The following is a 14,189-nucleotide window of genomic DNA, read 5'->3' on the forward strand; positions in this document are numbered from 1 at the left end:
GAAGAAATAAACAAAATGTTTTTATTTACCTTTCACTTGCCATGTATTCTATCAGATGATGTCCCTCCCGAGGCTAAGGGACAGTAGGGATTTCAACCCTTACTCATAATATCCTCAAAAAACACGCCGTAAGGATTTCACTTGTGTTCAGTGGGAAACGTGAGAAGAGACTGATTGTTGTGGTGGCTGCGTGGCGTGGTGGTGCTACGGTACAGTGTAAACAAAACACAAGCGGATACCGTATCTGTGAATTTTTCTTACCATAAATAGAATTGAGGGTAGTAATTACCAAACAGTGTAACTATGAATTTACCAGATAACGAAGTACCATATAAGGAGGACTTACTGTGATTATATTTTATAAACACTTTGGATTTCAAGTGAAATTTGGGAACAGATTCAGTTTGAGAACTGGCAATCCACTGTACTTCATTAATTGATTAACTAACTTTAGCTTTTTGAAAATTATGTGACTCTAGTTAACTTGCATTTATTGACTGTTTTGTAGAAACATTCCTGAGGAAGCAGGAGCAAATGTAGGAGTACAGCAAAGTGTAATAGGTGAGGCAGTGGCTGTGTTCCCATGGAGAGCCAAGCAGAGAAACCATCTATCGTTCAATAAGGGAGACCGTATCACTGTTAGGGAACAACAGGTAAGGAAAGCAAGACACCTTATAACCCTGTGTGTGTATTTACCTAGTTGTATTTACCTAGTAGTTTTACACGGCCTGTGCTTTATGCTCGTGTGGCCCCGTCTCCATATCTATACTTATCCAATCTTACTTTAAAAGTATGCACATTCGTTGCAGACACTACTTCTTCATTCAAACTGTTCCACGTCTCAATACATCTTTGCAGGATACTATATTTTTTAACATCTCTCAGACATCTTCCCTTTCTCAGCTTTTTACTATGCGATCTTGTGCTTCTAATGTCATATTCTTTTCTCAGGATCAGTTCTCATTATCCACTTGGTCCATTCTGTTGATCAATTTGTAAACTTGTATCAGATTCCCTCTCTCCCCTTCTTTGTTCCAGGCTTGGTAGATCCATAGCCTTTAGTCTCTCCTCATAGGTCATCCCTTCAAATTCTGGAACCATTCTTGTTGCCATTTTTTGTAGTCTCTCCAACTTCCTTATGGTTTTCGTTTTATGAGGGGTCCACACTACTCCTGCATATTCCAATCTGGGTCTTATTATAGTACTTATCAATTTCTTCATAATTTCTTTGTCCATGTAGTGAAATGCTACTCCAATATTCCTTAGCAAATTATATGTCTCTCTAAAAAATTCTATCAATATGGCTTACTGGTTGATTGGTTTCTTCCATCGTCACTCCTAAGTCCTTTTCCTTTTTTACTTTCTCCAGTTCTACTCCATCTCCCATCTTATAGATTCCCATGGGTCGTCTTTCACTTTTTCCCATTTCCATGACATGGCTTTTGTCCACATTGAATTCCATTTCCGACTTTTTACTCCATTCCCAGATCTTATTTAGGTCTTCTTGCAGTATTTCACAATCCTCTTTTTGCTTTATAACTCTGCACAGTTTCGTATCATCTGCAAACAGATTTCACTCCTTCTGGCATGTCATTAATGTAAATGAGGAAAAGTATTGGTGTCAATACTGATCCCTGCGGCACTCCGCTTTCTACTGCTCTCCACTTGGACTTCATATCTTTAACTACCGTCCTTATTTCTCTCCCCCTCAAATAATTTTCTATCCATCTCAATGCGCTTCCTTTTAAGCCACCCTTCTCCTCTAACTTCCATAGTAATCTTTCATGTGGCACTTTGTCAAATGCCTTTTTTAAATCCAAATAAATACAGTCAACCCATCCCTCTCTCTCTTGTACTCTATCAACTATTCTGGAATAGAAACTCAATAAATTAGTTACACACGACCGTCTTTTTCTAAAACCAAATTGGCTATTTGATATTAATTTGTTGTCTTCAAGGAACTCGATCCATTGTTTCTTTATTATTCTTTCACACATCTTGCATATTACACTAGTTAGTGATACCGGTCTGTAATTTAAAGGTTCTTCCTTCCTTCCACTCTTATATATGGGAACCACCTCAGCTCTTTTCCATTCTACTGGTACTGTTCCATTTTCTATTGAGCATTTTATGATGTATATAGGACTTGCTAGTTCTTCCCTACATTCTTTCAGTATTCTGCCTGAGACTTCATCCGGTCCCATTGCCTTCTCTTCATCCAGTTCCTTCATTAACTCTTTTATTTCAAGCTTGGTTACTTTAATCTCTTTCATATAGACTGTCTCTATTACCCTGTGGCCTTTCAAATTTGGATTCCTTAGTAAAGACCTCCTGGAATTTATTATTTAATAGTTCTGCCATACTTTTTGGGTCTTCCACCATCCCGTTCTCTCCTTTTAACCTTTCTATTGTTTCTTTTTGCCTAATTTTTCCATTTATGAATCTGTAGAACAATTTTGGTTGCTCCTTACATTTTTCGACAATGTCCTTTTCAAAGTTCTTTTCCTCTTCCTTCCTCAACTTAACATATTCATTTCTCGCTGCCTTGAAGTTTTCCTTATTTACTGGATTTCTATTTCTTCACTTTTTCCATGCTCCATCTCGTTTCTCCTTTGCCCTAGAACACCTTGCATTAAACCAATCTATCTCTCCTTCTTTAGGTCTATATTTCGGGACATATTCCCTGACTCCTGTTTTGTATATTTCCAAAAATAAGTTATACTTCTCTTGCATTGTCTCTAATTTTTCCATCTCCTCCCAGTTTATGTTTTTAAAATAGTTCTTGTGTGTGTGTGTCTGTGTGTGTGTGTGTGTGTGTGTGTGTGTGTGTGTGTGTGTGTGTGTGTGTGTGTGTGTGTGTGTGTGTGTATTTACCTAGTTGTATTTACCTAGTTGTAGTTTTACAGGGCCTGGGCTTTATGCTCGTGTGGCCCTGTCTCCATATCTACACTTATCCAATCTTACTTTAAAAGTGTGCACACTCGTTGCAGACACTACTTCTTCATCTAAACTGTTCCACGTCTCAATACATCTCTGCGGAAACTATATTTTTAATATCTCTCAGACATCTTCCCTTTCTCAGCTTTTTACTATGCGATCTTGTGCTTGGTGTCATATTCTTCTCTCAGGATCAGTTTCTCATTATCCACTTGGTCCATTCCGTTGATCAATTTATAGACTTGTATCAGGTCTCCTCTCTCCTTCTTTGTTCCAAGGTTGGTAGATCCATAGCCTTTAGTCTCTCCTCATATGTCATCCCTTCAAGTTCTGGGACCATTCTTGTAGCCATTTTTTGTAGCCTCTCCAATTTCCTTATGTGTTTCTTTTTATGAGGGGTCCACACTACTCCTGCATATTCCAATCTGGGTCTTATTATAGTATTTATCAATTTCTTCATCATTTCTTTGTCCATGTAGTGAAATGCTACTCCAATATTCCTCAGCAAATTATATGTTTCTCTAAAGATTCTATCAATATGGCTTACTGGTTGATTGTTTTCTTCCATCATCACTCCTAAGTCCTTTTCCTTTTTGACTATCTCCAGTTCTACTCCATCTCCCATCTTATAGATTCCCACAGGTCGTCTTTCACTCGTGTGTGTGTGTGTGTGTGTGAAAAAAAAAAGGAACAGTGTAAAGACAAGTTGCATACCACATTGCTTGCCCTTAAAGTGCTTTACTAATATAAGTAGTTAAAAAAAGAAAACTGTTTTTCATAGGTACATCATACACAGTAGATATAATACATCCAAACATTTATTTTCTGTTTAGGAACAATGGTGGTATGGAGAACTGAACAATGTGGGGGGCTGGTTCCCAAGATCGTTTGCACGCATGGTATCTGGTCCTGCTGCTGTCACTTCCCCAGTCACCACCCCTCAGGAGGCCCCAGAAGAACCACCAATGCCAGATAATCTTGTCCATGATGATGTGTCAGAATTTTATCAAGCTCTGTATCCTTATCAGGTAACACTAAGCATTAGTTCTTTTTGTGCACTTTGCTTTTCTAGATTGAAAATTATCTAAGGATACTTCATAAATTGTAGGATGAAGGGTGACATATCCTGAGAATTAGTGATTAGAAGAACACAAGAAATGATAGTTTCAAGTTTAATATTATTTTGAAAAGAAATGAATGGAATTAGTTCTGTACAGAGCTGTCAAAGATAATTGATAGATTTATGGCTTAGGATGGTGAGTTGAAATAGGTAGGGATGTTTAGTGCAGGAAGTACCACATGTAGATCTAGTGGCTTGTAGCTTCACTTGTTTTCTTATGTTCTTATGTTTGTTTGAGTTAAGATTTACTGATTTTGTAGTTTGACTTTTCACCAATTATCTTCCTGACAGTCTGGAGAGCCTGGTGATCTCACCTTCAATGCTGGTGAGATTATTTTAGTAGTGAAGAAAGAGGGTGACTGGTGGCATGGAGTTGCTAACCAGAACACCGGCATCTTCCCATCCAACTATGTGGAGCTTATGCCTAACCAGGTGAGTAAGCATGCCATTCATTTACATTTATATATATATATATATATATATATATATATATATATATATATATATATATATATATATATATATATATATATATATATATATACACCTATTTATTTGTATACTTTATATTTTGTATTCACTTATTTAGTGTTTATTTATGTATGTATTAATTTGTTTTTATTTATTTATTTGTTTACATGTTCACTCATTAACCTGTTTATATATATATATATATATATATATATATATATATATATATATATATATATATATATATATATATATATATATATATATATATATTGATGTATGTATGTACAAGCTGTTTGTGTTATCATTTACGAATTTTGTTTTACAAGTTAACATTGTACTAAATAGAAGTTAGAGGAAGAGTTATGTTCCTTAATACTTTATAACTATGTATATGAAAATACTTATCTTATTTACTATGTCATCTTATAGTCCAGCAGTCAGTCAGTTACATATCTGTTGTCTTTTCAAAATACACCCTTTCTCAAAATTAATGCTTTACTCATGTGAATTTTATACTGATGAACAGTCTTTTAAATATAACATGTGTGTTTATGAATATACATTTTTTGTCTATATGTAAATACAGTCATTGTTACTTGAAGCTACTTTTTTTTTTTTGTAAGTTTTTAAGATTTACTGTCATTTAAGGCAAGTATATTAAGGTAAACTGCCCACTGGTTTACCTAAACATGCAGGATTCTTTGATGCTTTAATGCAGTTGCCATTAATTTTTCAACATGGCAGTTTATAACAAGTGCAGGAGACAAAGTTGAGGAACAGCCTGAGGTGGCAGCTGCCTTGAAGGATGAGGTGGCATTGGGGGAGAAGCAGGCTGAGGCAGACCATCAGGTGGTAGACAATGAAGAAAGTAAAGAGGAGGTATCGCAGACTTTAATACTTTTCTCTTATTTTGGTGATGGAAGTGACGGGTTTGTCTATGTGGCTGAGAAATGAAAGAGGTGGAGGGTTGCTTGTTTGCTTGGTTAGCCTAGCAGAGGAATCCTCTTCCTACCTGACATTGATTTATGTTGGGAGTTTTCTGTAGATAACTTACAGTCTTGTGAGATGAGGTGATTGAACATTCTCAGATTTATAATAATTTGCAGAGTGGAATTAGTGTGCCAGTTTATGGTAGTGTCTATAACTTTTCAACTTTCAATTGCATGATTGCTTCCATGATCTGCTAATAGTACCTCTGTTCTTGACATTTACTGGCCTTAACCAACAAAAGTATCTTTTCTGCCAAGAATGGTGGCTGTGTTTGAACAAAGATTTGTCTATGTATGCTGCAAATGGATGAGAAACTTTTTTTCTTGCCTTACAGTGATCTTGATTGCAAAAATCATTATCTACTAGATCTGACATTACTGAGGATATGTGATTATGTTTTTTTGTGCTAAAAAAAAACTACATGCAATGCTTTCATAAAGAAAAAGAAAAACATCATAGGTAGTTACATGTAGCTTACATGAAATGATACTTTGTAATTTTTGAAAGTTTTTATTAGTATTTTCATATATATATATATATATATATATATATATATATATATATATATATATATATATATATATATATATATATATATATATATATATATATATATATATATATATATATATATATATATATATATATATATATTTTTTTTTTTTTTTTTAAGTTGAATGATTATGTGTATGTATGTGAACCCCTGGTCTCAAAGACTTTATATTGGTAAGTATGTAAATTATTTATAACACACAATGTTTCTTCTGTCTGAAAAGAGACAAGTATATGCTTCGTTAATGAATCAATGAAACTAAAATCTTATGATAACTTGGTGTGTGTTGTCAAAAAATCAGTTATATTCAAAGAATGCTTATGGAATTCAAATTAGAAATATGGTGATTACTGTTTGATAGAATTCATACATATTTCTCATGTTTGAATGAAGTTAAACGTGGTAATAGGAGAGAAGGCCCTTTGGGAAATAGAAGGATAGGGTAAAGTTATACATATTGATTTAATTTTTATTGAAATTTCAGTGCTTGCACAAATGACAAATTCATCTTCCCAGATTTGGTTTTCCTTTTAAATTTTTATTAACATTTCAGTGAATTATTGTAGTTGTATGCAATATGACTGTGCATTGTCACATTTCGTACTGTATATACAATATTGAACTTCTGAAAGAACTGATGCCCATGTGACAGGGAATCTTGTGTGAATTAATTATACAGCAGGGTTTCTTTGCTAACAGTATTGGTTGTACCAAAAGTGTAGTATCAATAATTGATATCAGTAAAAAATGTAGTATTGGTACAGTTCCACTTTTTAATCAGTTTGACTTGGTATAAAGAAAAAAAAAAAAAAAACTGATGTATAAGGTATTATGAAGGTAGGATGGAGTGACAAACTGATAAACCACTGACTTTTAGTTTGCATTTCTTAGTGAGGGTGGGATAGAAAACTGAAAGTGAACAGAATTTATTGATTCAAAACTTATTTGTAGTAGTGTCACACTATTCCTGATTGGTGTACGGTATTATTGTCTTGTGTAAATACAAGGTCTGCCCATGATAATGCACATCACTCATTGGCTTTGGCTGTTGCTTTGTTTCTGTCTGTTGTGTGATGGTCTCACTAACAGATGACTCACTTAGTACTCACTTTCTTTTCATGCTTACACTAACTCAGCCAGGACAAAGTGCGGCCACTCCTGCTACTGTTCAGACTCCTGACTCTGCTAATCTGAAAGTTAATCAGGTATTTGAAATTAACACTTTCCTGTCATGATTTTTTTTCCAGATGCTTTAAGAATTACTGGTGAATGTTGCTTTTTATCAGGTATACAAGCATCTATTTATATACATGCCTCATTAATTGTGTATATCCTCATGTGCTGCAGTTATGTTGCCTTGATATGTTGCACTGCAAAGGGGCATTTGATCTGCACAGTTTTGTGATATATTTGGGTAAATAATTTTTGTAATCATCCTTGCACATAGGTAAAGTCACTGTAAATTTGTTTCTTTGTTTTCCCACTGCACCAAGTGTTCAGTAAGTGTGTGCCGCTTGTTTGATCTATATTGTGTAGGGCTTGCCTTGGAACATTAATGATGCACTTTTCTTTCTTGAGATCAAAGCTTTATTTTTTAGTTTTATTTCATAAACTTTTATTAAAGAAAATTTATTCATTTTTAGCCTTTGTATACAATATTCATGTCATCTGATTGAATTACTTCAAATTTTTATTCATAATGATGTGTCATGTCACTTTTTTTTTAGACTGATAAGTAGTATTTTATTTCAAGAATCTCTCACTTTTATACTGATACATAGTATTTTATTAGAAATATTTGTTTCGTTATTTGTTATTATTTTAGTTATTTTTTTCATTACTTCTTTGTTTAGTACTTAGGGGAAAGAAGTGAGTAGATGGATAATGAACATTATCAATAGAATAGGAAGTATGATGAGGGAATGGTTTGCAGTTTGATGAAGGGTGTGTCGTGGGTTGTGTATTTGGTACTACTGTATTTATACATTTGAGGCAAATGTGAGAATGTTGGATGGAGGTTTGAGTGTGCTAATGGTAGAGAGTGTAGTCTGAATCAGGTGTTAGAAGTACAAGTATAATGGGAAGGTTAATGATGTGATGGATAGACATTGTAAAGAGAGCATTGGATACAAGAGGCATGTCTGGGAAGCAAGGAAGAGTGGTTGTGCATCAGAAAAACAAATGGACAGCAATTGTTAATGCATTAATTGAATACTAATACAAGAACCGTTATGGGAGACATCTACATGAGGACTGTCTTATTGATTGGGAAAGAAGACTTGTTGCTTTGGTGGCAAAAAAAAAAAAAAAAAAAAATCTTAGGTTTAGATAATTTCTGATTAATTTATACTAAGAAAAAGAATAAATAAATAAATGAAAAATCAAATAAATACATAAATGAATAGATTGGGTTTAAGGATTGAGGTGAAAAGAATTTCTAACCTGTAGGGCTGTACAAGTGAATGATTTGTATGTTTGTGAGAGGTGGGAGGAGAGGGGACATCATCTGAGCCTTCACTTTTCTGCATGTGATACCAGCTTGGTTGATAAATTGTTATTATCACTGATTTCTCATTATTATTATTATTATCTATTATTATTATTATTATTATTATTATTATTATTATTATTATTATTATTATTATTATTATTATTACTACTACTATTATTGTTGTTGTTGTTGTTGTTGTTGTTATTGTTATTGTTATTATTATTATTATTATTATTATTATTATTATTATTATTATTATTATTATTATTTTTGTTATTATTATTGTCATTATTTTAATTGGTTTAATTTTTTTCTTTATGTATTTATTTGATTTGTTTAGCAGTTTGAATACTCAAAGCAGGACGCTTAAAGCTCAGGTACTTGATCCAACATTCTAATAAAATAAGCATCTTTCCATTGTTTTGTCAGCTGTGTTCTCTTATTTTATTAGTTTGTTACTGGCTTATCAGTGAAAGAAGTGTCTGTGATCTGTGACTCATGTTGCCATTTTTTAATATGCCTTTTAATCTTGCATCTTCCTGTGCACCTTTCAAAATGCAGGACGACGAACTAGAGAACAAGGTTAGAATTATTCCAAAAGATTCTCTCTCTCTCTCTCTCTCTCTCTCTCTCTCTCTCTCTCTCTCTCTCTCTCTCTCTCTCTCTCTCTCTCTCTCTCTCTCTCTCTCTCTCTCTCTCTCTCTCTCTCTCTCTCTCTCTCTCTCTCTCTCTCTCTCTCTCTCTCTCTCTGATTTGTCATTTTACATTTAATGGGAATATTCCAAATGTTCCAGATTTAAAATTTTATTCAAAGCAATTTTTTTCCTTTAAATTTTAGTGTTTGTTCATAAGTGATTGTTTTTCTGAACTTATTTATGGAATTGATTACATTTTATAACATTAGGTGTGTAGTACTGTGTTGAATTAACCTTGCACCATCTGTTCCGTCTTGCTGGAATGAACTTTGTACCAGTCTTTCAACTTATGTAGCAGGTCCTGAAAAGTTTGCACTCCTTTAATTTTTAGCATCAAGTAGAGAATTTATTCTTTGCAAATCTCTTAAAGGCCAGATTTCAAAGTAAAACAAAAGCTGTTGCCCGAACTATGTAATGTTATCTTAATCTTTGATGTATAGTGTCCTCTTAAATATTCATGTGTTGTCTAGATAGAATTCAAAATAAATGTGAATTTTCATTTCTAGTTAAATGTTAATTATAATTGAAATTGCTTTTTCAAGGTAAGATATATTTTAGTAAAACACACATGCTTGACTCACAATCAAGAGGGCCGGGTTCGAGTCCCGGTAAGCGGTGAGGCAAATGGGCAAGCCTCTTAAATGTGTGGCCCATGTTCACCTAGCAGTAAATAGGTATGGGATGTAACTCGAGGGGTTGTGGTCTCGCTTTCCCGGTGTGTGTGTTGATGTGGTCTCAGTCCTACCCGAAGATCGGTCTATGAGCTTTGAGCTCGCTCCGTAATGGGGAAGACTGGCTGGGTGACCAGCAGACCTCCAAGGTGAATTAAAACACACACACACACACACACACACACACACACACACACACACACACACACACACACACACACACACACACACACACACACACACACACACACACACATGCTATTTAAGGACATATCTAAGGTATTGATACAGATGGATCAAGTTTAAATTGTTAGTGGAGTTCTTATTTCTGCTGTGTGTGAACTGAAACCATAAAGTACATACTACGTATATGAAAATTGTGCTTTAAAGGAGTGTAAGAGTGATGGCTGTGTAAGAGTTAAGTTCTATTTACTGCTGAGTATTGACTTTCTTCCTAATTTGTATCAAAATAAGGAAAAGGTTATTGTGGTGTCAGAAACACAACATTGTACTAACTTGCCTGTCTTTCCTTGTTGCATCTCAGGAGGTCATGGAGCTTTCTAAGTCACCCAGGTCACCAAAGGTACTCACTTTAATCATTACACTTTTACATTTGTATTTCAAGCTTGTTACCTGCATACACAGTTTAGTCTGATTAGGTATATACATTCATACCTTTATATCCTTTTATTTCTTCGAAGGAATGTGCATGGTGTGTGTGTGTGTGTGTGTGTGTGTGTGTGTGTGTGTGTGTGTGTGTGTGTGTGTGTTTGTGATACAGACTTGTCAAAAAAATATTAAAAAAATCAGCACAATATACTGTTCTGTAATGTTTTGTATGAGCTGTTTAGCTCTTACTGAGGTGGACATCTGGTGAATGGCATTTAGAAGTGCATGGTAAAATAATTAGCATGAAGATGGATAGGACAAGAAGCTTGACTGAGATAGTTTGTGAATAATAGGAGTAGGCTGAGAGAACCCTGTGGAATACCACTGTTAACTTGAGAGGTTGAGAAGAATAGTGACTACTTACCATTGGAGCAACAAAGGAGCTGGAAACCAAAATTGAGGTAAAAGTGAAAATAGATGGATAGAAACTAAATGGGGGAGATTTATAAATTAACATGTCTGTCAGTTTGTAAGGAAAGTTTTTGACTTAGTCTAAAGCGGTTGTGGAGGTGTCACTGCCCTCAACCACAACCTGCTGAGGTATTGCATATTGAGTTAATTTATTGTCATTTTTTGTAAGTGCAATGTGAGTCATGCTCATATTGGACAAAATAGATGATGCAAACATGTACACATAATTGGTTACTCAAGTATTTGCCTACAACCTGAAGCAATTTATCTTTTACTCTTTATGCAAATTACTTGCAACCAGAGATATCATGTAGCCTTGTCTCGCACCTGTTCCTACACCGAAACACTTTCTTATCTCCCCCTCTTCCCTCACAAATGTGCTTGCATCCTTTTACAAAGCCTTGATTTATCTCAACAACTTTTACTCCGTATAAATTTTGAAAACATCTCTCATATTTTTTTAGGTCTTTTAATGATGCATACAACTTTATAAATTTTTCAACTACACCTTTTCATATAGAGATGCAAAAATCTGATCCACATGATTGTTTCCTCTCCTGAATCCCTTCTGTTCCTCACTAAGCTTGATTTCCATCAGTTTCTCATGCAACATTCTCTCAAAGAATAAACTGGCCATACATACGAGAATCATTCCTCTATAACTATTTTCCTCATTCTTACAACCTTTATCTTCATATAGAAGTATACACTACCTCATCTACTACCAGTTCATCTCCATACTTCAACATTTTTGCATATGTTTGATCTATGCCTTTGCCACAGTAGTTTTGTTACAACTTTCTCCACCTCCTTGCTACACATTCCTTACAGTACTATAATCACTCATTCTCTACTTCCATTCATATCCATACTATATAGCATCACTTCCCTGCTCCAACATTGGAGGAGATGCCTTGCATGACCCTGGTCATGGATAACCTCCTACGTATTGAGTTTCTGTTTTAAATTTGTCATTAAGGAATTTGAAAGGGTAGAGAAAGCTGTCTTGTATATCTGTAACCTCCTGCAGAGGTTGCTGAGAAATCTCATGTTTTTGTTCTTGATTGATGGCTTTATGGCCAAAACTCTTATGGTGTGGGGAATGCCAGAAGGCTGCACTCATCAAGTAATAGGTGCACAAGCTGCTACATTGTGGGGCTTATCTGTTTTGTTGATCATCACATCTTGGTGTAAGGTGTATCTCATTGTTTCTCTTTTCACCGTTTCTTGTTTCTCTGTTTCTTTTTAGTGCCATGTTGCATGTGTAAAAAGGCAAGTCTTAAAAGAAGTATTACCTTTATTTGCAAACTGGAGTAAGCTAATAAGGATGACTTAAGTGTGTGGTGTAATTTTTTTATTACTTATAATTTACATCTATATTACTCAATGATCATTAAATACATGTAACATTATTTTGTACAATCACTTGGTGTTAACTTTTTCCATATATATTTGAAATTAATAATTGATTTTTGGTAAAAAATTTCATTATTGGAACAAGTAAATTTAATAGTTAAAAAGAAAACATGTTTGGCACTACTTTAAGCTTAAAAAAAAAAAAATAAAAATATAAATATATATATATATATATATATATATATATATATATATATATATATATATATATATATATATATATATATATATATATATATATATATTAAAATTGTCCAATCAATTATTTCATAAGGATGCTGTGTCTCCCATCCATAAGGAAAAGAAATGGAATCATGATTGTTGTGTTTGACAGATTTATGCCTTGAATTACAGGGTAGCAAAGGAAAGAAGCCAGAGATTGCCTCTGTTCTGGCTCCCTATGATGCAACCAGCAGCAATCAACTAAGTCTCCAGCGTGGGCAGTTAGTTATGATTCGCAAAAAGACAGCATCTGGCTGGTGGGAAGGAGAACTTCAAGTGAGTAAACAATTCATGTTTTTTTTTTTTTTTTTTTTTTTTTTTTCTTCTTCTGTGTAAGAAAAATAATTTGTACTAGAAATAGTTTGAACAAGAAGATATTTTTAACATTTTTAACTATACTCTCAGTTTACACATTTAAGGTTTATCATTTAAAATGCTCTCCATTTCCATTTAGGCAAAAGGGAAAAAGCGGCAAATAGGATGGTTCCCTGCCACGTACGTTAAAGTATTGGGGGGCTCCTCTCGCTCCACGCCTGTGTCCATGGAGCTGACCAACAAAGAGGACGCTCCCCCTGACCTGTCCCAACTGTCACCCTCCTCTGGGAACCCACACACTCAGGTCACCGTCACACCACCAACGGATGAACCAATGAAGGGACCAAATGATGCTTCCAATGGTAAAAATAAAGAAAATGTGTTTCCATTATTGTAAACCTTTCAGTCAACAGAATTGTTTAGTTCTTGTCTGTTCTTGTGAGAGGTTGTCTGTGGTGGGAGATGCTCATCTTTACTTGTCAATCCATTTCATCCTTACAGCACAGGCTCAAAAATAAATTTTGCAATGTTTTCTACTTATTGATAATCTGTTGCTACATATCCAGCTTGTAGAGCAGATCATTAAAGTTCTTCCTTGAATTGACACATATTGAATTATTTTTCTTTTTCATCACTTACATTATTGTTGCCATTATTGCTGTTATTATATATATATATATATATATATATATATATATATATATATATATATATATATATATATATATATATATATATATATATATATATATATATATATATATATATATATATATATATATATATATTTTTATTTATTTGTTTATGTATTTATGTATTTATTTTTGTATGCATTGACACAGGGTTTGCAGAGCAGGTGGAGGCACTTTACCCATACACTGCCATGAATGAGGATGAGCTGACCTTTGAAGCTGGTGCCATTATCTCGGTGATTGACAAGGAGGATGCTGCCTGGTGGAAAGGTACCCTTGAGGGTGCTATTGGTGTCTTCCCTTCAAACTATGTGCAGCCTTACCCAAGTGACTCGGCTGCCAACGCTGCTGGGACGCCCGATGCCGAGGACTCCTTGTGCTGTGAGTAGACACTTCTTTCATATATACATAAGTTTCTGTTTATTACACCTGGCTGAATTTTTATTCAATCACCCTAATTTTTTCATTATCAATGTAGCATTGTAGGAAAACAAACTGCTAAGCCTATTTTCTGATTCTGGATGATGATTTAA

General features: G+C 34.3%; 1 protein-coding gene across 25 annotated transcripts in view; it reads left to right on the forward strand.

Moving 5' to 3' along the window:
* LOC123499414 (intersectin-2-like) overlaps positions 1 to 14,189 on the forward strand; it is a 75,249-nt gene that overhangs the window by 31,610 nt on the left and 29,450 nt on the right. For 10 of the 25 annotated variants that reach the window (XM_045247391.1, XM_045247389.1, XM_045247390.1 and 7 more), the window contains 11 exons: positions 509 to 653; positions 3,771 to 3,965; positions 4,349 to 4,489; positions 5,276 to 5,410; positions 7,211 to 7,279; positions 7,568 to 7,573; positions 9,127 to 9,147; positions 10,476 to 10,514; positions 12,782 to 12,925; positions 13,104 to 13,326; positions 13,807 to 14,037. In XM_045247391.1, the coding sequence (XP_045103326.1) occupies positions 509 to 653; positions 3,771 to 3,965; positions 4,349 to 4,489; positions 5,276 to 5,410; positions 7,211 to 7,279; positions 7,568 to 7,573; positions 9,127 to 9,147; positions 10,476 to 10,514; positions 12,782 to 12,925; positions 13,104 to 13,326; positions 13,807 to 14,037 (1,349 nt within the window). The remainder of the gene's footprint in view (positions 1 to 508; positions 654 to 3,770; positions 3,966 to 4,348; positions 4,490 to 5,275; positions 5,411 to 7,210; positions 7,280 to 7,567; positions 7,574 to 9,126; positions 9,148 to 10,475; positions 10,515 to 12,781; positions 12,926 to 13,103; positions 13,327 to 13,806; positions 14,038 to 14,189) is intronic. The other 15 variants (XM_045247409.1, XM_045247398.1, XM_045247407.1 and 12 more) reach the window with 9 other exon arrangements.

The sequence above is a fragment of the Portunus trituberculatus genome, chromosome 49 (assembly GCF_017591435.1).
Source record: "Portunus trituberculatus isolate SZX2019 chromosome 49, ASM1759143v1, whole genome shotgun sequence".
In the NCBI taxonomy this organism is placed as follows: Eukaryota; Metazoa; Arthropoda; class Malacostraca; order Decapoda; family Portunidae; genus Portunus; species Portunus trituberculatus.